General features: G+C 43.4%; 3 protein-coding genes across 4 annotated transcripts; 1 reads left to right on the forward strand and 2 right to left on the reverse strand.

Annotated features, from left to right (window-relative positions):
- Positions 1–81: 81 nt before the first annotated feature.
- Positions 82–17,419, reverse strand: CSDE1 (cold shock domain containing E1). Of its 2 annotated transcripts, NM_001030918.2 has the most exons (20): positions 17,264–17,419; positions 13,970–14,377; positions 12,287–12,485; positions 11,520–11,629; positions 11,057–11,149; positions 10,428–10,525; positions 10,189–10,270; positions 9,722–9,850; positions 9,426–9,551; positions 8,385–8,597; positions 7,322–7,462; positions 7,074–7,232; positions 6,262–6,369; positions 5,280–5,455; positions 4,837–4,949; positions 3,987–4,106; positions 3,556–3,734; positions 2,732–2,895; positions 1,716–1,848; positions 82–1,372 (listed from the first exon to the last, which is right to left on the reverse strand). In NM_001030918.2, the coding sequence occupies exons 3-20, from the start codon at positions 12,483–12,485 to the stop codon at positions 1,325–1,327; spliced, it is 2,391 nt and encodes a 796-aa protein (NP_001026089.2). In that variant the 5' UTR covers positions 13,970–14,377; positions 17,264–17,419; the 3' UTR covers positions 82–1,324. The 2 variants fall into 2 exon arrangements, with proteins under 2 accessions (NP_001026089.2, NP_001383156.1); NM_001396227.1 differs by lacking the exon at positions 11,057–11,149.
- Positions 16,401–18,720, forward strand: LOC112530332 (translation initiation factor IF-2-like). Its single transcript, XM_025143843.2, has one exon. The coding sequence runs from the start codon at positions 16,401–16,403 to the stop codon at positions 17,685–17,687; it is 1,287 nt and encodes a 428-aa protein (XP_024999611.2). The 3' UTR covers positions 17,688–18,720.
- On the reverse strand, positions 17,944–22,558 carry SIKE1 (suppressor of IKBKE 1). Its single transcript, NM_001006324.3, has 4 exons — positions 22,112–22,558; positions 21,763–21,905; positions 19,707–19,820; positions 17,944–19,334 (listed from the first exon to the last, which is right to left on the reverse strand). Exons 1-4 carry the CDS (start codon positions 22,413–22,415, stop codon positions 19,245–19,247), a joined length of 651 nt encoding a protein of 216 aa, NP_001006324.2. The 5' UTR covers positions 22,416–22,558; the 3' UTR covers positions 17,944–19,244.
- Positions 22,559–24,539: the final 1,981 nt, after the last annotated feature.

A 24,539-nucleotide genomic window follows, 5' to 3' on the forward strand; every position in this document is an offset into this window, starting at 1 on the left:
CTGCCAGCTGACCGGAGGAGGGTGGGGGTGGGGTGGGGGGAGGCGGCGCCCAACGACAAGAGAGAGACGGGCGAGGAGAGAGGCGTTGTTCAAAATCAGTAAAACTTTATTCTATTTCCATTCTTTGCCATTAACAGAAAAAATTGGAGAAAGCAATGTTTGTTTTACAAAGATAATGCATCTCCCAGAGAAGAAAACCCTAAATTGAGAATAGAGGTAACATGAAAACAAAACAAAAAAAAAAAACCACAGTACTGCCCTCTATTCAAAGAAAGTAACTCCTGATCTTTTTGGTAAAGTAATACTTAGACCAATCATTCAGTTTTCTTGCTTGATAAAGTGTGACTGGGGAAAGGGGGGAAGGGGATGGAAGGGGGGGAGGGAAGGGGGAGGGAAGCACACAGACATCAACTATTTCACCTTGATGAAAGTTTCAATACAGCTATGGAAAGCCTAAGTATTTATTCTTTTACAGTACACTGGGTGCCGGCTGCAAAGAAAAAAAATGGATTCACTTCAGGCACAATTTCTTTCTTTGTAAATTTAAATCAGTAAAAGAAACTGGGTTTAGAAGCTGCAGTGTTCTAAGCAGCAGCAAATTTGTGCATTGTTTTAAATATATTTAAATTACCACACTGATGGCACGCCTCAGCCTTATGAAATTCTGCACTGCAGGCATTTCAGAACCCTACAAAAAAAAAGTCTACCCCAGAAAGAGACTTTCACTGAGCTCTAACACAACTTGGCTGGCTAAAGGATTCAAATTAAATGAAATATGAAAACAAAGTAACATCTAGCCATCATCTTAAGTTATCCGAATGCTCGTACAGATTCTCTATCAAACTGAACTTAGTCCACCCTCCTATGGTCCTCAGAATTTGAGCAGTGAGCAGAAGTGAGCTTTCCACATCCACTTCGAAGGAAAGACGTAACGCAACTGAGTACTAAGGCATAGTAAAATACCTTGGCCAAGGTAACAAAGAAAGCATAGGTAAATGTAGTGCAGAATTCCATAAGGTCTACCAGAGCTGTCTATAATGTTTACTCACATAGGCAATGTAGATTTGCAGTTACCAGTTGCGTTAAATGCACCATTCAAAACAAGCTTCTAAAATGTGATACTATAAGGCGCCACCTTAAGTTCTCCAGAATGCAACTGTGCATAATTTTAAAATGGTTTCATAAATTTATTTTAAACATAACATGAGAAGGTGTTAAAACTGGTGTAATAGCTTCTTAAAATTTGGAAGGGATGAATAGGGAGATATTCAGTACCCTTCATCAGCCCCCACCACTGTCGTCCTTCAGGCATTGGCTTTGTTGATCAGTCTATAACACCAGCTTGACGGATCTTTCTCTCTGCACCAAATCCCTGCAAGGAAAAACACAAATCTTTTAGGTCTGGCATTGTACTTTAAAGCAGGCTTCTTTTGATCCTACCGTGTCCAGCATCAACACATGGCTAATTCACCATACTTGGCTTCAGAACCAAAGTAACAAAACGAGTCATGTGGGTTGCTCTTCTGGAAATATAGCATACATCAGCTCCCCAAACACCTGACCAAAGCAGTATAATCTCACACAGCAGGGGACTATCGTAAGGGAGTTAAGTTGACGTATTTCAAACAGTTTTGACTTTCAACAGTAGAAACAATGTTATCCAAAATTAAACCACAAGCTGGTCATCCTGCAAGCCAGCCCTGCATCTCACATACCTTTGAGTTATCCGGTCCCCTGGGCTGACGAAGAACTGTTAGACGAGGAGCATTGGCATCATCCAGATTAATGTTCTTTAAACGATTAACAAGTCTATCTGGACGTGGAGCAGCAACAGCCTTAGCGCCTTCACTGTAAGAAAGTCAATCACAGAATCCTGATGACTTCCCAGAGATGGTGCAAGCTACCAAATTCAGCCACTTTCCCTACTAAGGCAGGAGCACAGCCTGCTTTGTTTGAAGGCAGACCTTCTGGATGACACTACATCTGCCTCAAAGCCATGACTTCAACCACTGGATGCTGAAACAGCAGACAAAACAATACTCTCAAAAGGAGTATGCTCCAGTTGAGTAGAGGTACTGTAGTTACTATTAATGCATGCATGACAGTCCTCCCTCCATTTCTGTTGCCTTTAACTGCAACAATATAAGGCTTGCAATTTGCCAGCACACAGCAGCACAGTAACATCCCTGAAGACAATGAGAACGGTTTTGAGAGAAAAATTAAACACTGCCATAAAGTATTAACAAGACGACACCTTAAAAAAAAGTACATATTAACACAATTTAGAAGTCATTCAAAAGCAGAACATACCTATCACCCCTAGAAATAGCATCAAAAAAGACTAACATTTTTTTAATATATTTAGAAGCTAAAGATGCTTTCTCTTTTATAAACAGGTGCAGAGCATAAATCACCAGAAAGAGCAAGAGCTACATAAAGAATTCCACCACTTTGATCATTCATTAATTTCTGCATAAAGATGACTTAATGACAGATAGCTTGTCCTTTTTTTGTTTGTTTGTTTGTTTTTAATCCATTCTTAAGGAAAGCTGGATTCTGCCCTACAGCACCCTACAGGTGCTGGTACATCTCAAATGAGAGGCTCTCAGTAAAGCCAACCACAATTCAGAGCTCCAGTTGTAGGAACAGCTAGCTCAGTATGTTTAAAAGCAGTATATGCTCCATTACTGATGCAGTCTGCCAGGTTAAAGTAGTAATTTGAAATCCTCACCAGACACGCCACACGTTACAGGCACTGCATTTCCCTGTGCGCTGGTTCAGAATTACTGAGAACTCTACTTCATCCCCAGCTTGTAGTTCCACACCATCCTGTACTTCTTTGACATGGAAGAAGAGCTTTTTGCTGTCACCCACTTCATAGTTGATGAAACCAAACTGAAAACCAGAACATTATATAGTTATTTCCCCTTAACCCAAGCAGATACAACTATATAGCCATTATATTACAAATACAACTTCTACACTGAACAGAATACAGTATTTCTGCAAGTCTAGCCACTCCCCATGGGTTTTGAAAGGCACATTTAAACCCCGAAGTCTATAAGAAGTTCTGAAAACCGTCAAAGTCCTTTATTAAAGCAAGCTGGCAAAGCTTTATTAAACTAAGATATGCACTGCTGTACATTCTTTTCTAAACTCTACCTTTAAAATGATCTAACAGAAACAACCTTTTTTCTCTCCTGATTACCAGTGGCAGATTGAGAAGTCAGTTATTTTGATTTACTGCTTGACTTGTGCTGTGCCAAGGAAGGTTCTCATTAGGTATGGAAAAGTCTTCACCAGAGGGTGATGGTGCACTGGAACAGGCAGTAGTAGTTCACCTTTATGCAAGCCTGTGTAGTGTGGCTTTAGTAAAGCAGTACTTGGGTTACAGAAGCCTAGTTCTTATTTGTTTAGAAAAAGAGTTTCTGCGACAGTTTGCTTCACAGCAGACTGTCTGCATTCAGGTGTTAAAGCAGGTCCTGACCTCTATGCCATTTCCAACAGTTATTTCCAATTAGCATGTATCTTGTCTTCAAAGCAGCATTTGCTCACCTGGTCTTTCACACATTCCACAGTGGCTCTGCGGAATGGTGTGATGTTGACAGCCATTGTCTGCCCATTCTGACCAAGAACACACAGCTGGAACTTTACTGTCTCCCCCTTCTGCAGACAGTCACCTTTATTTGCCATTCCAACAATTCCAAACGGATAGAATTCTCCTTTCATTTCACCTACAGAAGAAAACACACAAGACAAGATTAAGCCTTTTTGTTCTTGAGGGCATTTAGAATTTATATCTGGTATTTACTTCTGTTGTCAGCTTACTACTGTGAATACAATCCTCATCACCTCTACTAACATGCAGTTTATTACACTTCTATGCTTCCTGTGCGCCAGTGAAGAGCACTTACAGATTTACCTCAGATGAACAACTGTTCATCACACTTATTAAACAAGCTTGAGATAAAAGCACCAGGTCTTACCATCCTCCATGACTTCAATCATGCCCTGGTATTCAGTCTGTGTTGGATCTACGCTCCGCAAAGGACGAATTACTTTACCAGAGTAAACAGTTGGATCAGCTTCTTCAGTGATACCATTCACTGAAAAGAAAGAGACAGTGCAAGAATCAGGAAGTTCTTGTCATACTTTTTCTTTTAAAAAGGACTGTCCAATTCGTGTTCACCAGGAGACTTCAGTTTGCACTGCAACACATGTTAAGACAGTACATACAGAGCTATATAGAGCTGTTCCAGTTCTAGGGAACTAACTCAGAAACACATAGCAATAGCTTTTCTAATCACCACCACACTGTTCCACTGCAGAAGTAAAAGGATACCAGTTCCTCATGAAATCAGAGGCCACAGAACCTGAAAAAGCACACTGAAGGATCTTGCTTCTCTACCACTGTATTTCCAACTCACTTAACCAATTTGTATTTTGCATCCCCCAAATTCTTAATATCCACCATCTGCAGTTCCTACTGCAATTTTTCTTCTCTAAGGAACAGCACAACCAATAGAATTACTAGTGGCAAAAATCATCCAAATAAGTTGTTTTCTTCTATCCCTCTAACTAAAGAGTAGAGACAAAGGTAAAGGAAGAGTTGCTACTGCATACAGCGCTCTTGGTCTGCACCTCCCTTTTAGTTAACACAAGAAACAGGTTTTAGGAAATTGTTTGACGATATTAGTGCTTAGCAGACTTGACTACTGACCAACACATTAAACATCTTCCTCTTGCTTTAAATTCCAATTGTCATTAGAACTACCAATGTAACTACCAGCACTCATCAAGACCCTTTTAAGAAGAAATTACCAGGTACAGTCTTACCTGCATGTGTTTTGTTCACCTTTTCTGCGCTAACTTTGTTTCCTTTGCCTTTCGACAAGCTGTATTCAACTGTGTCTCCAAGTTCCAGGCTATCAATATCACCACAGTACTCACTACAGGAAGAGAATTACATACAAATTTCTTGTAGTTTCATGACAACAGTAATGCTCATCCAACATTTACACAGGTTATTCAGAACACATTTAATTGGTTCAGCATCTCACATTTCCAAGGAATCCCCATTCAGGAAAGCAAAAAATTTTTAAATATACAACTCAGAAACTGTTTTTCTTGGCCTGAGATTCACAGACAGAGATCACAGAGAACAATGACTAACAAAAAGCCTGTGCCAGTTCAGCAGAGGTCATAAATGAAAGTTCAGATATCAAAGCATGTAAACATGTGAAGCATCACTCGTTCCTACAAAAGGGACTGTCACTCACCTGTAGTGGAAGAAGATCTCCTTATCATGATTGGCTGTTTCAATAAACCCAAAGTTATCTTTCAGGGCTGCCACATATCCCAAAAGTCTCTTGGAACTGTAATTGCGTCCAAGCATTCTGACAGAAACTGCTGTTTGCAGACCAGTTCTCTTCACTTCACAAACGCTGAACTCAACCTGTTGAAGAGGTACGTTATTAATACCACAGACAGAAAAAAAGCACAACCACCAAAAGGAATAAACAACAACCCAAGTAACTTATTTCAAAGCTGCACTGCTGCAATCAACATCTAGGCTCTGCTGGAAAGGCAGCTTTTAGCCACTCCTCTCCCAAAAACATCTGTCACTTGCTGGCATTTAGGACATTCAAAGAGTGGCAGAATCGCAGCTGTAACACCTGGAAAGGCAAGTCAGCATCTAGCACTCTGCTTCTTCTACCTATCAAATAGATAATCTCTTACCTTTATGATTTACCTCTGCACTATACATTACTTAGTTTGGCTTGCTCACTTTAGATTTTTAATAACAATAATCACAGCATTCATAGCACAGCACCTCAACACTAACAGTTTTCAGGCTGCTATTCCAGATCTCTCAACTCCTTCCCCTGCCATTATCTCTAGTTATTTTGCTCATAAGTGGATGTTCTCACTCTTCAACATCCATCTTGATGTCTTTATGTTAATCTCTCTCCTCTTAAGTATTCACAAGTGGAGTTGACCACTGTCCTTATAAGGAAGTGTAAGAATTCCTTTAAACAATTTGCACAACAAAACAGTATTTTCAAGTGTGGTTTCAGGATGCATTTTCTTAGTTACACAGAAAATTAAGTTACAAACCTAAGAGAGAAAAAAAGAAATAGGTGGCTATGATGCCTTGTCCTTCACCTAAAAAGGACAACAAATCCAGGAACAAGGCAAAGAGAAGCTCCCATCTTTAAAAAACCAAAAAGTATTTCCTAATGGTAAACTTAGTTGTATTGCCTTATCTCCTATCTGGGGATTAGCAGATCCTTCCACATCCTTGGCCTGGTAAGGAATGGTCAGTTTTACTCCACAGTCATCATAAACAATTATTCCATCTTCAGCTTCCTAAAAAACAAACAAACAAAAAAAACCATCAGGATTCAGCAACTGGTGTTTTAGTTGTATGCAAACAAGCTTATTATATACAATGCAAGCACTGAACATTTACTTGTTCTACAACAACTGCAAAGTATCTGGTGAAAACACAGACCAATAAACTCTAAGATGATCAAAAGACACAAGCTTTAAGTGACAAACTGTAGCTTTCACCAGACAGTATTACTTTCAACCAATTCCAGCATCTTAGGATAAGGTTCTTCACCAACAGGGCGGTCAGGCCCTGGAAACATCTCCCCAAGGCAGAAGATGTGGCTCCAAGCTGCCAGAGCTCAAGAAGCATTTGGACGATGCCCTCAGACACAGGGTTTGAACTTCGGGAGGTCCTGCATGGAGCCAGGAGTTGGACTCAATGATCTTTCTAGGTCCCTCCCAACTTGGGGTATTCTATGGTTCTACCTTCCACAGTAGGAAGTAGAATCTTCCCATCAAGCTCTTGGAAGTTATCCTCAACAGAAACACCACTAACAGTGTTTTTGTTCTATTGTTTCACCTAGGTTGGCCTTCACTGAGTACTGTAATTAGCAATCCAACATAGCTCATATTTATACAAGATAAAAAGTGCTTCAGAATGTTGAATTACAGACTTAAAAGCAGTAGTCTCTGTCTGCAAAGCCAGAAACACAATATAGATACTTTTACTTGTGTACTACCTTCTCTTTGCCTTTATTTGGGCTAGTGGCTTTGGCTGGAGTGGCTTCTTTGTCTATAGTGCCCACAAAACGGTGATCTGATTGGGTGTGGAAAGAAACTGTGCCTTTTGGAAGTTTTTTAATCCTTATAGCATGATTTCTTTGGGCAGACAGCATATCCTGAAAAATAAGACCAATGTGATTTTAGACAGACTGCATATAAATGCTTTTGTGAAATCCTTGTTTTCAAAAGAAAATGCACCACTCACAGGAACCACAGTAAACTCTACTTCATCAGAAATATGGAGTTGGTTTCCATCCATAATTTCACTGAAGTGAAAGAACATGCGAGCATCCCTGTCAACACACTTAATGAAGCCAAAGCCATCTCTCATCGCTGCAATCACTCCCTGTAAATAGAAGGACAATTACAATTTTACTATGTTAACATCTGTCTGTAAAAAGACAACTATGGAGTACCCAATAATCTGAACACAAACCTCAAATTCTAAAAAAAAAAAAAAAAAACCACAAAAAAAACCCAAAATAAAACAAAACTACTTCTCAATAAGCTTCCTCGCAAACTGTAGTGCAAATGGTTACAGTCAACCTTAAATGCAAGCAAATCCTACTTACCTATTTTTTTTCTACTTGCTCCCTGATTCACATGTAGTAAAAAGTGAAGAAGATGAATTTGAGCCACAAAACGACTATGAAAAGCCGAAGAACTGGAAGTTACTGCTATACACACACACAGAGGTTAGGTTTTCCAGCACTTTTACCAGAACAAAAGATGTTCTTTCATAATGATAAGCACAACTGTCTCAGTCACTGTGACCCGTTAAGAGCTTCTCTGCACATGACAGCTCTTTATCACCCTTCTGTCTGATCCTCAGGCAGACATTTTACAAAGAACACTGAAGATCAAGATTCAAAAGCTGTACCTAGTACCTCCTCTGATTCTTAAGCCTTTTCATTGCCTGAACCAGAGCAGCATCAGCTTCTTCCAGTTTTCCTAAGATGAGTTTTTAATTTGTTCATGGCTGCTAGGCCTGCTATAACCAAGGAGCAATCCACTCCAGGAGATACAACATATTTGCTTTCCTAATATGATTTCATTTCCTGAATAGAAGAAGCGTACAGCATTAATTCAGTTTTCTGCCATTTAGGCACATTTACAAACATCCGCTGAAGATCTGAGGATCTGACTTCAGACAAGCCAACAGACACTGGCAATTTTTATATTGTTACTGTTTCAGAAGCACACCCTATTTTTCACCTTTATTTCCTCCCCTCAACATAAAAACTTTTTTTTTTTAAATAGATACTTACCATTTCCCTAGTTTCATTAGTAAACTGGAAAGTATTGGGGAGAACCTCAATGTTGGTGGCTCGTTCCAGTTTGTCACGTCTGTCTGTCGAAATATTGAATCGAACGTGGTCACTTTCCAGCAAAGTCACCTTGGATTTTGTATCTTTGTCTCCAAATGGAAGTTCTTTAGGAATCACAAAATCAACTTTGATGCGGCCAGGTAATGGATCGTTCTAAAAGACATAAAAATGCAACAGAAAAAGTTAGTACACCTACACATCTCAGCACTCAAAGCCTTACTGAGCATTTGGGTTAGGAAGGCACCATGTTGGAGTGACCACTCCCAGATTACACTGTTATAACTAGAATTTAGCTTAGTTTCTACCTTACCTATCGATGCACCAAATTGCCAATGAAACTGAAAAATTAACGTTGAGAATTAAGCTCATAACTATACCTGCCACACTTCTAAGAGGCCCTACCACTGAGTGTTCAAACACACAAAAAACATTCCCTTATAGCCTTCAAAATCCCATCCAGCAAAACAAAAACAAGGATGCAGAGTAGCCCGAATGCTTTAGAGAAGTGTTTTTGCATACATCCTCTAAGCCAAACATTAAGGGTCATGCAACTCTTCTTCACAACCAGATTAATGTCCAGTGCTCACAGGAGCGCATGAAGCACACTGTTTTTTTGCCTTAAGGGTCTCCTTTGTTGTTGTTTTTTGTTTGTTTGTTCTTTCAAAAAAGAATGCATCTTTAACACCCCCATTTTTCAATTGGAAGTACTTCAAAGATTAAAGACACACTCTATAAAGCACCAATATTGTGTATTACCCTAATTCCTGTTCCTTTAAATTTTAGTAAAAAAAAAAAAAAAACCTGCTTCCTGTGACTGCTGTCAATAGTTGGTACAAGTTAAGCAGTCCAAACTTACTCTTCTACTCTGCAGTGATCTCTGATGCAATGCTCAACAGCAGACTTCCACAGAGAAAGGAAAACATTTGTAATCTGATTGGAAATCAATGCAGTATTTCCCTTAAATTTAGTACTGAAACACACCTGGTTTTTGCTGGGTACTTTTGGAATTACTTTGGTTACAGTTCCTTCAAAGTGTTCTATGCTGATATCTTCAAAAATGACAGTTCCTTGAGGCAGCAGTCTTACATCTGTTGCAACTTCTTTACCCTAAAAGCACAAAGTCAGTCAAATACCCCTAAAGAAGTGATACAACAGTAAGATCATTTTCCCATGAACCCTGCATCCCCCCTCCCACCCCCCCTTTTTTTTAAGTGAATTTGAATAAACAGGCAGCTGTCCAGGATCTTGTCTTCAGTTTTTACTGGAGTTCATCTTACATTTCTGTCTTTGATTGTAAACTCCACATCATCACCAGGCTGTAAGGTTTCTAGGTCACCTTTAAATTCACTATAGTGAAAGAATATCTCCTTCACGACATCACCCCTCTCAATAAATCCAAAGGCTTCCTAAGAACAGAAGAAAGCATTCAGTAGATTGTCCAATCTCTTAATGTATTATTAAAAAAACATTTTACACGTTCTAACAATAAGACTACACCACTTTAGTACAGCAAACTTGAGTGCATTCAGCTCATACTACAACAAATGCCTTACAGGAAACAATTCCAACTTTCCTGTTTTCAAGGAGTGTGTGTACTCAAGAATAGCTGTTTAAACTGTTTGACCTAGTTTGCATTCACACTTCCAAAATCTTAATAGCTCTTAACGCCCTGAATTTACTATTTAGAGAACCTGACAGAAAAGCATTTTATCTTTAAATATTTTGAAGCAGAAACATCACTTACTTTCATGGCACAGACTACTCCTTGACAACGGGCTTGTTTCTTTTTTAATAGCATAATGTTACGAGCACTTACAGCACCAGTACTAAAGGGAAGAAAAAGAACAAAGCTGAAACATCTGAAAACGAGAGGCAATGTAAGATTATATTTCGTAATGTTATTTCAGTTCTTGGAAAAGGCACAAAGTGCTGCCCAACTACTAAAAGAGAAAGCATGAGATCAGAAACACGATATCAACTTACTGTTTATTTGTATCAATTACAAAGTTTATTTTATCTCCTGTTTCCAGCTGAATATTTCCTTCAACATCTTCTGGAGTGTAAGTCAGGTAAAATACTTCCTGTAAATTAACATTAACTAATATTAATCCACTTGTCAATTCAAAGGATGATTAGCATATTTTTGTTTAGAAGCAACAACTGCTTTTATATAAATGGATTTAGTGAGAAAACTGAAAATGATCAAACATGCATGCAAAAACATTCTTTCTTCCATTGGGCTGCTTTTTTAAGTCTATAAAAAGCAACTTAATTGAGAGGTTTGTAGGTGGCCTCCTTGAAATGCCAATTTCCAAACTTTCAAAGTTCAAAATAAGGATATGTGAACATTACACAATCCAGCTTTGTTAAGTTTTAAAACAGAAAAACAACTATTTGGCTCTACATTGAGTTCCCCATAGATACACGTGGACAAGCAAGCTGTAAAATTAACATCTGTTTGTAGCAATTGCCTAACTGCTTTTTTTTTTCTTGCTAAGAACTACAGTTCTTAGGAGTGCCAATTGTCCACATTGAAGTATTTTCTCTCTTTTTTGCTCATAGACCACAATTATAGATCAATCAAGAGTTCAAATAAAATGCATAAGCTTTACCCCATTACGTTCGTAGCATACACTCCCTGTTGGACTCTGACCCGGGGCAGCTGGAGATTTACTCTCTAAATTGTGAGGAACAGCACACACAACCTACCAGCCAAAAAAAAAAAAAAAAAAAAGAAAAAAATCCATTGCTAGTCATTTCAGGAGAAGCAGCGTAGAAAGCAAAATGAATCTCAGTATCCTCTACTATACACTTGGGGATTGACTTCTAGTTTAAACCACCAGGGAATGTCATGCTGTAACATTTCAATCTTATAGAGCATCTGTTGCCTTGAAGAGCTGTTTGGAGCAAAGAGCTCACGTTGAAACTCTAAATTTCTATTAGAATAACAAAAAAAAAAAAATTCAGTGTAACTGAATTCTGTATGTAGTTAGCATGCATGCTCAATGGATCTGTTCCTCCTAAAGTAAACGATGGCAGTTGAATGCATAGAAAACAGACATCATAGCCACTGACTTGTCCATTTATTCGTTCTTCAGGTAATATTTCTGGTTTGATCTTCACCAATTTAACAGCAATGGGTTTTCCAGTTCGGCGATCCGAAGACACTTCAAATTCAACATCATCTACAAAACAATCAAACACGATAATGACATCACGGACTGCAATTTTTAAACATTACTAACTGGTTCAGTCTGATAGTTCACTGCTCACACCTAAACTCAACAAAGTAGAACTTCTTTTCCCTGGGAAGGATGCACCATTAGCAGTTACTTCTGGAATTGCTCCACTGTAACAGCTTGCCCTGCTGTACTTCCCCCCCCCTTCCCTGCTCTCACTTAAACAGCCAACCTCACACTGAAGGAGCTCACATTATGTAAAACTGCTACTGAACAGTCTATAAACTTCATTACCACAAACTACTAGCAGCACCCCTACTCTGCAAGACAAACATCTTCAAACTAATTCTCAAAAAAACCTAAATACTAAGTACGTGAGGCATGGCACTTCCGTCTAAACGCTTGTTTCCACCTTAGTTTTGCAGCTTGGACTTCACACTGCACACCTTTTCCAGAATGGCCACATTTGCATTAAGCATGCTGAAGTGAAAAAAAAAAAAAAACTCTCATCAGAAGTGGCAGATGATGAATTCTATTGTCATTTTAGCTCATTAATAGCAACAGAACGCATCTGTCCATGCCACAAAATAAAATGATTTTCTATGGAAAACAAAAGAGACTTGTTTTCATTTGGTAAAGAAACTCCAACAGCTGTCAAATTACCTCCTACTTTGAGCTCCTGTAAGTTGCCATTATACTGTGAACAGTGGAAGAACAGTCTAGCCTGCCGTTCTGAGCACTGAATGAATCCATACGAAGTCAACAGTTTCTCTATAACGCCAGTCTCACGCAGCGTTGCCGAAGTACCATTGGGGTACCCGTTGTGTCCATTGTTGTGGAGAAGGTTTGGATCAAAGCTCATCTATTCAAAAGAAAACAGCAGAAAGTAAACCAAACAGTACTTACATCTCCTTTCACAACATAAACATAACATCACAACAGATGCAAAGAGCTTATGGAAGTTATCGTAACAAGTAAATCCTAAATGTTTTTTTTTTTAAATAGAGTAAAAAAAATTAAAGTTGTCTAGCTCTTAGAAAGCAATGCTTACAACTCAGACTGACAACATGCACTGCACGTTAGCTCCTGTCACCATAACATACAAACCCTCATCTTTTGAAGACGGTCCTTAGGACAACCAAAGAAAGGAAGAGGCCCTTGTGGGAAGCCAACAGCTGACATGTTTAATTTTAAGCCATCTTAGAGTTCGAAACATTTTTCGAAATTAAGCCAGCCCTGCAGGTAAAATGACTGGGGGAAGGGAACGTGAGGTATTATTAAACCCATCTGCTGAATAACAGGTTGATGGTTTTGCCTATTACGAAAGCTCTACTCAGTGCTACAAATGCTTTCTGTGAGTCATGGACAAAATCATCTCTTCGCATCTCCAGCATAAGCTAAGCACACAAACACACATCACCCCCTGCTAACAGGGAGGATAAGTAACAGCTTACTAACAAAATCTACCTCAAACTAAGTTCAGAATGGCCAAGCTCAGGATTAGAAAACAATAGTGCTAACTCTCGCTCCAACCACTACTGATCAGTACTGTTGACCACAGATCAGCTAAAGCCTGACAGCTTAAGTTCAAGGAGAGATATAGTTCTCAGGATGGCACTAACATCTGCTGTAGAAAGAAAGATAGGGAATGATAGTATCAGCAGTCCTTCTAGATGTTTGCCATGTTGCTACAGCTGTTCAAACAAAGTAATAGAGTGCAACAAAAAACTATCTAGAAATAAATTGGAAAAAAAAATCAACTTCTGCATAGTGATACATACAGAAAAATGGAAGTATTGTCATAAAACTGTTCTCTAAGAAACAGCCAGCAGAACAGTTCTTTAAGCACCTTCTAGGAATAGCCTGCAACACATTAATGCACAAACAAGACTTGCTCAGACCTGAAATATAATGACTGTATACTGAACCACAACTAGCTGTGGTGTTGACTATCACCAGTTTACTCACAACAGCTGACCCAGCAATTAACAAAAGCTATTAACTCCAATACTTGGGGGGAGGAGGGGGAACTGTACTAAAAGATTTAAGGAAAACTAAACAGAGATTGCAAACCAATGAGAATAGTGTAAGCTTTGGAGAGAAAAAGGGATTGTAATGACAACACTGTTATTAGAATAGAGAAACACAAATGAGAGGCTCCCTAGGGTTATAAAACAAGTACTGTTAAACAGAACTGAAACACAGGTATCACTAATTCATCACACCACAATCGAACCAGCATAACAGCACAGAACAGCTAAAAAAAACATCACAGAAAACACAGCCTCCTGTTGTTGTTTGTATTAAGTCTGGAAGAGCATATAACGACACAGCACATGCACGAACCTCGCAGTGATATTCAAATATTGCACTTTCAGTAGTATTAGCCGATTCTTCTGCTTCAGTACGAAGTTTCAAAGGATGAAGACTGCTATTGACACAGAGAGAGAAAAGGAGAAAGATAGAAAGAAAAAAAAGAGAGCGAGCACACTAATAAAGAATACAAGCGCTGCTGCCCTGGGCAGTTTCAATACAGCACTGGAGAAAACAAAGACTACTAGCAGCGTTGGGACGTGCTCTTTTGAAGCTGTTGAGTAGGCACAAACTTCTGGTTTCAGATCAAGCCTTGTGTCTTCAGTGTAAGTTTCCTCTTCTTTGGTCTTGAATTGTTGTTACGATGCGGTATATTCTTTTCCTGATCTGAACTTGAAGCAGCAGTTTCAGGTGGTAAATTCTGTTCTGTTTCACTTCATACTGGAGAGAGAAAAAAAAAAGACATGCACTGAAGTATAACTTAACAGAAATCACACATCAGCCCTACGTGTTCCTATCAACAGGTACATATCCTCTACTTTGATACCATGGGTTTGATTCAAATTAAGGGAAGCTGTTTCATATATTTATTTTGTATTCCCATTTCCAGTTCTGGTTTCCCAAGAAACTCTACCTCCATGCCAGTGATACACCATTTCTAATTTTAAACACTTCAGATGCAGTTACACATTCCAGGAAAGGTCCCGGTTTGTACCAACTAAAACAGCAACTTCATTTGGATGCAAGCTGATTTCCCCAGTGTGATGAACCACTACTTCTTAATTTACTTCTGAATTTCCTTTAGTGATCTCTGAAGATGGAAGTGCATACTTGGAAAAAAGGAAAAAACAAACTCACGTGACTACAAAGACACCCCAACATTTATTGCAGTGAAAATGCTGACTGCAGTTAGCCAATATAAAGAACAGTTCGGAACCCCCAAAGCATACAAAGGATGTATGCAAACTCAACACCTGTTCTTCACAGAAATATTTCTAAGGCACCTTCTCCACAGAAAACATCTTCCCCATCACTCTTAAAAGAGCTCTGGGCTGAATAAGTCTTCCTGCTGTATTGCTTCACATACACAAAAATTAAACGAGGGCAGAAATCTACAAACCAGCACCCAGCACAGGCTTGTACTGAAGGACTCAATTGCAAAATACTGAAATAAGGTAATGCAAAAATAAAAGACTCAGCACTGTTCTCACCTATCTCCCTCTAATATTCGAGCAACCTTTATCACAGCCTCTTCCAGGATAAGGTAAACACCCCTCAATCCAGTTCAAGAGGAATGAAGCAGGCACACACTACAGCAAAGGAACTGCACAGAGATACTTGGAATCTTATCATTAACATTCGTACCTCTCCCTCATCTAATCAGACCAATATCACCAGAACTCTTCCAGCACTACAACTTGTATCACATTTTGTCTCTTTCAGGGCATGGAGCGTATTACATTTACATATAACAATCAAAATGTTTCTGTCTGCCCAAAGATAACTGAAGTAACTTCTGTCAAGCAATGGCATAAAGCATCAGCTTGCCCCCTAAAAGCAGCTTGGGCACAATAATTTGTTTACTGTATTTAGGTCATTACAAAAAAAAAAAAAAAAAAAAAAGCAGGGATATCAAACCTGCGTATACCTCAAATTCTTTACTTTTCAATGCAGCTACTATAAATACTTCTCCAAATGGTGAACACGCTGAGCAGGTGCCCAGCCCCCACATCACACCGGGTTCTGCATTGGTGTATCTACAGCAGAATTGGTTTGTGCAAGGACAAGGAGGAGGCAGGGCCGGAGACATGCTGCTCCTGAGGTCTTTCAGTGTGGATTTTGCTAAGTGACAGCAAGTCGCACAACGCTGCTCACAGCCTGAAAAGCCTCCACAGACTCACAGTAAAGACTGCCAGCTGACAGACACTGCTTGGGTTCTCATTTTCTCCACAAACACAGATATGTAACCACAATAACATACATTCCACAGACCTACAGCACAGCCTCCTCTAGCTCTCTCTTATGCCTGACCAAACCTAATGAAGACAAAACGTTGTGTTTTTGGTATGCACACACAGCTATCAGATATCACTGGGAAATAAACGTCGCCATCAGAGGATGTGTGACGTGTGAGGAGCGCCGCGTGCCGCCTGCTGAACACTGCAAACAATGCGTGACAGCAGTGATGCTGCTTGGATGTTCACCAGAGCGCCCACATCGCTCGGAGAGTTTAAAAAACAAAAACTAGAAGAAAAAACTTGTGGTCATTTTTGTGCGTTTAGCAACACCCCTGAAAAAAAAAATAAAAAATCAGAGCAGGGCAGTAAAGCCAGAGTGAGTTTTGTTTGAAGGACTGAGAGCTCTGTGCGTGTTCGTAAGGCGGATCTGACAGCGCTGTGACGGCTGTGACCCACCGCGCTGCGGAGCTCCGGGAGCGGCCGCCGGGCGCCCCGCGCTGCCCAAGATGGAGGCCGCGGAGCGGGAGCCGCGCGCTGCGCTGAGGGGCGGCGCCGCGAGCGGGGGCTGCCGCGGCCCACAGCGTAACAGCGCGGGGCCGAGCGGGGCCCGGCCGCCTCCGGGCCAAGGAAAGGGCGGGCAGCGCGGAGGGAAGGAGGCAGGGAGGAAAGGAGGGGCCGTCCTCCCCGCACACAAAGGGGGGCGATGGCGGCCGCTCCCCCGCACACAAAGGGACGGAGCCCGGCTCTGCAGCGGGCGGGGCCGCGCGCGCAGCACGCCGGGAGCTGCGGTCCGCCGCCCGCCCCCGCGACCGCCCCGCCGGCCCGTCCCCAGGAGCCCTAGCGCCGAGCGCCGCCCGGGGCTTGCCGGGACCCGTAGTCCCCCCTCGGCGCCGCCCTCGACCGGGCCGCGGCCCCCGACCTGCAGGCCCCGGCAGGCCCCGCGGCGAGGCGGGCGCGCGGCACGCCGGGAAGCCGAGTCCCAGCGCCGCCGTGGCCCCGCCCCGCAGCCCGGCGGGACCCGGCCCCCGCGGCGGGGCGGCTGCCCGCGGGACGCCGGGAAACGTAGTGCGCGCGACGCCACGGCCCAGCGGCCCCGAGGCCGCCGGCGCTTCATCCCCGGGAGCGGCGGGCCCCGGGCAGGCCCGCCCCGCCCCCACCCCTCGATCGCCCCACGTAGCGCAGCCGGGGGGAGGCCCCGGGCAGCTTCGCCCCGCCGAGACCGCCGCGACGAGAGACAGCCGGGCCGCGAGATCAAAGGCGCCCTCCGCCTCTTTCGCCGCTCCCCGCGGAGCCCGGCTCCCCTAAGCCGCGCGGGCGCCGTCCGCCGCAGCGCCGGGCGCCCTTCGTTCCCCGCCCGAGCCGTACTCACCCCAACAGCTCAGCGCCCCCGCTCCAGCGCCGCCATGAGCAGCACGGCACCGCACGTAGGAATAAATCCCGGCCTCTCGCGAGAACGCGGGGCGGAGCCGCACCTGCGCCGTCACGGTCACCAGCGGCCGCATGGTGCGCATGCGCGCAAGCTGGCGGCCAACGGCACCGTCCGCACCGCGCAGGCGTCGCGCCCGGCCGCGCTCCACGTGGGACGGCCTGAGAGCGGTGCGGCTGCGGGACGGCCCGAGCGAACGGGGCGAGGCGGGGACGGCAGCTTTGCCGGTCCGTCTCTGCGCCCTGCCGGGCTCTGCCGCCCTTTGGGGTACAGAGCTGCGGAGCGCTGGGCGGGCAGCCTAGCTGCGTCCCCACCGAATAGCACACCTATCCTGAACCAACAGGGAGATGGTGGTGGTGGGAGCTAAGCCAGCTCCACTGCTTTGATACTAGCGATAACTCAGCAACCCCAACACCTTGTAGGAACGTTAGCCTGCACTTGGGAAATTGAGGTAAAAACACACCACCACCCACACTTCAGACTGTGCTGATTTCAACGAGCTCAAACACACCATTTTCGATCATCGTCATTCAAGCAATAAAGTGAAATGAGAGCAGGGGGCAGCAGCTGGGAACAGGCAGCACAGTGAATCATGGCCACGCTTCACAGAACAGAATACAACCGAGCGCCTGAAGAGATTTTTATTCCCTCTTAAATTATTTTAGGAAAGAATTCTGTACAGTGCTCCTGAACAGGAATCCCTTCTATCAGCTCAACACTTTTTTCTGCATATTCCAAATGGTCTCATTATATGCAGAGACCAAAATCGCCTCCTGTATCTATCAAAATTCTTGCACAGGTAAAAACAGCATTAAAAAAAAATCTAATATTAACAATTAGATGCTTACTGTTACTGAAGTATTTTCTTGATCGCAGGCAAGAAAGACCAAAAAACAACATTAAAATGCCACTGAAAAACATCACAATATTGATAAAATCCTACTATACTGCAACTTCAATTGCACCCAGTATAGGATTTTGCAATGACTAACATCTGTCACTAGACTTACCTGCAATATGACATTAAAAACCTGTCTATGTGGTTGGTTTTGGTTTAAATTGAGGCACACCTCACCCTTCCTGAAAGTCAAAGTGGTGGGAGGCCAAACAGCTTTGATCTGAAAGCACTGTATTCTCTGTAATAGAAACTATCTTGACTTGAGTACATTGCCTTCAGATCAGAGCTAGCCAGCATCCATACACCTCAAAGCACAGGTGAAGAAAGAACAGGTCTGCCTACAGCAAAAAAAAAGCCTCAGATCTGCAATAAAAGTAAAAAATGCTGATGTGTGAGGAAGGGTTATTCTCACTGGTCTTCTCTAAAGCAAGAGAAACTATACTCCTGATACCAGTTAGTAATTAAAGTGCTCTGTTGGCTATCTGATATTCTCTTGATCTGCCTCTTAGCAGATTTTCAAGTATGAATGTTAATCTGACCAAATACTGAGCGCTGTGTCTTCAAAGCAAAGCAAAAGCTCCATGTGCCCACTCTGTGCAGGCAAAGCAAGATGTGAACCTATTATTTATAACGTAGTTTTCAAGTTATCTTATTCCTTCTAGCAAATAAAATAACCCTAACCTGCATTATGTTCACCAGGTACTGAAGAGGCAGTTTTAAGTAACATCTGCACAGTTGGAATTGCTGACTAAAGCTTATCAAAAATAACACTCACGAGATAAACTGTCACAAAAGACTGTGCACCAAAAGTACTTCATTGTTATGCATTTGTACGCTGCAGTTAACAAGACAGAGCAGCAATGCAAGCCTTTGCCATCAGGAGTACGTGATTTCAGAACAGAGAAAACAGGCCCCACATTTGGATAGATAAAACAAATGTGAAACACCTGAAAGAAGGAGTTACAGATCATCCTTGTGGGCGGCTTCATAACAGTCTCTGAAGTCAAGATTTGGATATTTTGTGACCTAAGCTTCGCTGTCACGCATATCTTCTCTCCCGACCTCAAAGGATTCTTTGCTGATTGACAATAGTTCACGGAGCTCTTTGTTTTCAAGCTGCAAAAATAACAATATTTTGGCTGAAATAGAGATGAGCAAATCCACAAAGATCACAGACCTTTAATTAAGCAGCCCCATTCCTTCATAGCCTAATTGAACTCTAATTTTATAATTCAAACATCAACGCAGTGCTAGCAAGAGGTGAACCACATCATTTAAAGTACACCTTTTACTTTTGGCTTTATCATTAAGATGATAGAAATACCAAGAATTTGAAAATAAACAGAAAACATTCCTTGCCTCCCAACCTCACCCACCGTCCCCATTTTTTGTTGTTATAAATACCTGACACACACACAATCAAACTCCAGAGCAAATCTAGAGCCTCCAAAAGCTTGATCTGTCCTTAGCAACAACATGGGTTCTTACCTCCAGCTGAGCTAGTTTCTCCTGAACCTTAAAAAATTGATCATCATCCACTTGTACAGCTTTTCTCATCACTTCACCCATCTCACATATTCTATCTATTTGACCTTCAATTTCCTGAAAGACATGGAAAAAAAACCCACAGTTAATACATTCAGGCAAAAGCAATAGTAATTTATTTCATATGAATCATTTACTTTCATCTTATAAATTCTGGACTACTTTCCCATTCTGAATTTTAATCTTTTCCTCCCACTTGTAATCCTCCCTGCTTATGCAATACTTTAAGATAGCATCATGTACCTTATTGTCCACTATCATCAGTCATCAATGAGAACTGTGAGCAGAACAACAGTACTGCACGCTCACAAACGTGGAAATCATTTCAAGTATGACAAGGACTAAGACAATAGATTCCTGCTCAAGTGAATACAATTAGTATGCAGCAAGTTCTACATTGCTTTGCTAGAAAAGCTTGACTGAATTTACAAGAACATCTGACACAAATGGCAAGTAGAACTTTAAGACTGAATAAAACAATCAAACCAAAAACAAAACAAACAAGGAGAAAGATTGGAATCTCCTGCATTAGTTCCCAACAGAATCTGTCTAGAAATACTCCCAGTCCTTTGGAAGTTGTCTTTTTTTCTTTTTTAAGCTCAGAAATAAGTGTATAATTCACACAGAACTATTCCAACGCGTAACACAGCATTAGTTCTCATCAGGAGAACATTCAGTTTCCAAAACAACATACTTAGGGAGGAACTCATGTAAGTGAACACAAACATATCAGCGATTCACAAGGAGTTATAAAACAAGGATCTGGAAGCCTCTGAAGCATTTTAATACAACATAATATAGTATCACGAGGTACTGTGGGAAACCTAACAACATTATAGGGTGTAGTTTCCTCTCAATAAATGCCCACAATTACTCTGCTCTGCCTCTGGAAGACAGATGTACCACCTGGGTAGAGAACCCAGTTTTGAATTCCATTATTGAGAAAACATGTAAACAGATTAGAGCACCTGGAGAGCTAGAGGAACGAGTTTACATCATCTGAGAAGAAAGAATGATGTGTCTGTCAAACAGAAAGCTGGTTAAATAAGAATGGCAAATACCAAAAGATATTAAAAGGTGGTGACTATGCTCCAAAGTCATAAGCAGGAAAGAATTCATAAGCTTAGTTTGAAGTACAGAAGATTTTGCCTTAGTGTTTAAGTAGACTAGGTATATCCCAGCATGGTATGAGAGGTTCCTCCAAAGTCCTTCCAGCTTTGTATCCCTGCGCCATTACAATGGAGCAAAAACAGTGACAGAGAACGTTAGAAGTTTTGTTACTGTAAGTCTTCATAAACAAAGCAGTTTGTGCACCTATGCAAGCAATGGAAGACCCGATTGGCACCAAAGAGAGTAAAACAAAAAACCCACAAGATATGAGATCTCGTTAGGTTGAACCAGCCTGCAATGTTCCCATCACATAAACGTGCATTTTGACAAATACCTAACTTAACCTTTAGTCACATCTCCTACATTATTACGTCATCAGATGTCTAAATGTAAACCAAGGGACAGCTATCAGCAGTCACTCCTTCGCCTCCTGAAGTCGCTGTATGTCACACAGACAGAGGTACGCTGTTAGGCTGTTGTACTGCCTATCTGGATTTAAAAGCATTTGGAGGTGATCATTTACTGAGTCCTCAACACACCGCAGCTTACAGGGATTTTGGAGGCTCTTTTCCCTTTGTTACAATTACTCAACAGTGACAGTAATACCTCTGATGTGCTCCCTTTAATGAAAACAAAGCCATTAAAGCTGAACCCAAGGAAGGTACCACCCAGTGCACACAACAAGCCTTCAGGTGGGCAACGAAAGGCTTCAGGATCCTCTATGGCAATCGTTACAACCTGGATGCTGTAAAAAGAATGCAGGGAAAAAAATACTAAAGGGACCAGAGCTTCAAAGAAGCTTCCTGGAGCAGAAAGGAGACAAACGTTGCACGAAAGCAAACAAAAGAGCAGGTTTCCTATTCCCCCTCCCATCCCCACTCCGCCTTACCACAGAGTTGGCCTGATGAACTTTCAGGACTGGTTCCGCATCTTCACCTTTCCTCCCTTGCAACAGCTGCAACATCTGCTTTCTGTATTTGCTCATGATGAGCTCTAACGCGTCCTGGTGCTCCTCCAGAGAGATCCACAGCGCTACGGGACACGGATCGCAGCGCGGCGTTACCACGGCGCGGTCGGAGGCCGCCCGGCTGCCCTCAGCTCCGCTCGGCGGCCCCAACGCGACCCCCCCCCCCCCTCTGCGCCGAGATCCGGCAGCCCCGCTCGCACCGCTCCGGGGATAACAGCCGCCCAGCGCAGCGCAGCCCCGGCCCCCCTCAGGCCCATCCCGGCCGGCTCACCGCGGTTCTCCTGCCGCAGGTCGCGGATCTGCGTGTTCTCCTGGCACAGCAGCATGTGCGGCCGCAGCCGAGAGCCGTCCGCACCATCTGCCGGGGCGCTCCGGGCCCGCCGGGACGCGGCTGCGGGCGCCGCCGCCGCGCTGCCCTTCTCGGCCGGCGCCGCGCCCGCCTCCCTCATAGCGGCCACGCGCTGGTGCAGGACGGCGGACTGATCGATGAGCGACTCGGCTGCGGTGTCGTGCTCCTTCAGCCGCTCCAAGAGGGTCTTCGCGTCCGTGAGGATCTTCTCGATGGTGCAGGTCATGGCGGGCGCAGGACGGGCCGCGCTGCTCACTCCCGCGGCGGCCCCATGCCCGGCAGCGCGCGCCCCGTACCGCGGAGCGGGCAGCCCGAACCACGCACCGCGCGCGCCCCGCCGGCTTTTCCGGGCCGCGCTCCTCGCGCCGCAGCTGCGCAGGCGTGGGCCGACCCCGGAGCGGCCGCTGAACCCGCGCCGCCGCCTGGCGGCCACGCTGAGCGCCGCCCCGCCGCGGGATGGGGGCCGGCTGGGAGCGGGGCTGGCGTTAACGGCGTGGTTTCAAAGGGAGAATACGACTCCCTTAAGGGATTGCTAATGTTGTTTGTGTTGCGGGGAGGCAAGCTGACGGCGGAAACAGCGGTACAAAGAAATCCGCATCGCATCGACGTCTTAACCGCTGTGTTGTGATTTCTCCGTGCCGGAACGGAGAGGCTCTCAGAGGTCCCCGTTCTCACACGGCGCTGCTCTCAGAGCCTGAGGAGAGCCGCACAGAAAGCCTGAGAGCCGCCCAGGAGCCGTTCCTGGGCGCTGTTTGCAGAGGGCAGGTGGCCGTGACCCGTGGGGGGTCCTGGTTATCGTTATTTAAAGCTTCTTTAAGCAGCGTGCGATAAATTCTGGGCTGAGGTCTGCTGAGCTGACATCTTATCTGTATTCTTGTTTGTCCCTCGAACAGTAAACATCCTCTACTCAAGTTAAAATAACAAGCTCTGCAATGCTGACTTCGTTCTTTGTTATTTGCTCACTGAACCCGCCGTTAGCAATCCGTGGTGTCTCTGCTGCTTACCTTCTCGTTGTGCCACGTCGGGATTTGACAGTACCAGCTTCCTAAGCAGTGTTTTCAGCAGCATGTTAGCAGGACTACTGCCCTGAGCCACTTTCAAGTTTAAGTCCCCTTTGGGACAGACACACAACAAACACGTAGTTGTTATCGGGATTCCTTTTCGTACCAGTTGAGTATCTCCTCACCTTTCACCCTGTTCTAGTGAAGGAAGTTCTGTGATACCAAATTTGCAACCTGGAGCATTCAGATTCCGTTCTACAGACGGGGTGCTCAGTAAGATCAATGTAGCACCAGTAATCCCAATTCATGTCAGTTAGGAAGTCAGATAAAGGAACGAGCAGTCTTGTGTGGCAGGAATGACCGTTGAACCTCAGCAGAAGTTGCACTGGGATTGTATGTCTGAACCTGTGTTTGATCTATTCTGCTCCTTGCATTTCTGCTCCCCTTTGGGCACGATTTAGTGCTTACTTTTCCCTGGCTTCAGAGATAACATTCTAGCCTTTCATGCCACGTGGAGACGAGGGAGAGAGGCTGCTTTATCAGCCTTCCATTTCAGGATCGGTGCAGCCCTTCTGTGGGTTTCTGACCGTCTGAAATAAAAATGCGGAGTGAAAAGAAGATGGAGTCCTACTGTGCTTCCTCTGCAGAGCTCTCAGTCTCGTGTCCTCGCTCCCTCTCCAGCAGATCTCTTGACACAGCATCATTTGTTCAACTTCCAAAGGACAGCAGAATGAGCTTAGTGTGGCGCCAGGACCGACCCGATCCCAGCAGGACAAAACTCCTTGATTTAAATGCTAGGCATGCTTCTCACCAGAACTTCTATTACGTAGCAACAGAGCTTAAACAAATCGACGGATGAGCGTTTTCAGAGTAGTGGTGCCTTATAATTCCTTTGGCTTATCACATCAGTTCTGCATAAACTGAAGAGAATGTATAAATGTGGCCTCTCAAGCATCTTAGTGTTTAACTTCAATTCGATTAAACACTTATGTATGTGTACAAAGTGAAAAATGAGGTTACAAGAGGTTAGTGCTTTAATGCTTTTAATAACTCTTAACCACATGACTGTATTTTGTCAAACAGAACATGGATTCGTTCTAGCAGGAAAAATATATGCTAGATAGAAATATATTGAGGCTCTCCAAAACAGCAGAGCTGCTATAGAACCAAACCCACTTGTAGGCCATGTTGGTAAAATAGCATTTCTGTGGTGGAATAAATAGGTAGTGTTTCTGAGTATCTTCATTAGGAGGCTCGAGCACACAGTGGGAAAATCCAAAAGGAAAGAACTCTGGGCAGACCAGAGAAGCACAGGAAGAGTGATTAAAGGGTTTGATGTCAGACACCGG

This window comes from Gallus gallus, chromosome 26, assembly GCF_016699485.2.
Source record: "Gallus gallus isolate bGalGal1 chromosome 26, bGalGal1.mat.broiler.GRCg7b, whole genome shotgun sequence".
NCBI lineage: Eukaryota > Metazoa > Chordata > Aves > Galliformes > Phasianidae > Gallus > Gallus gallus.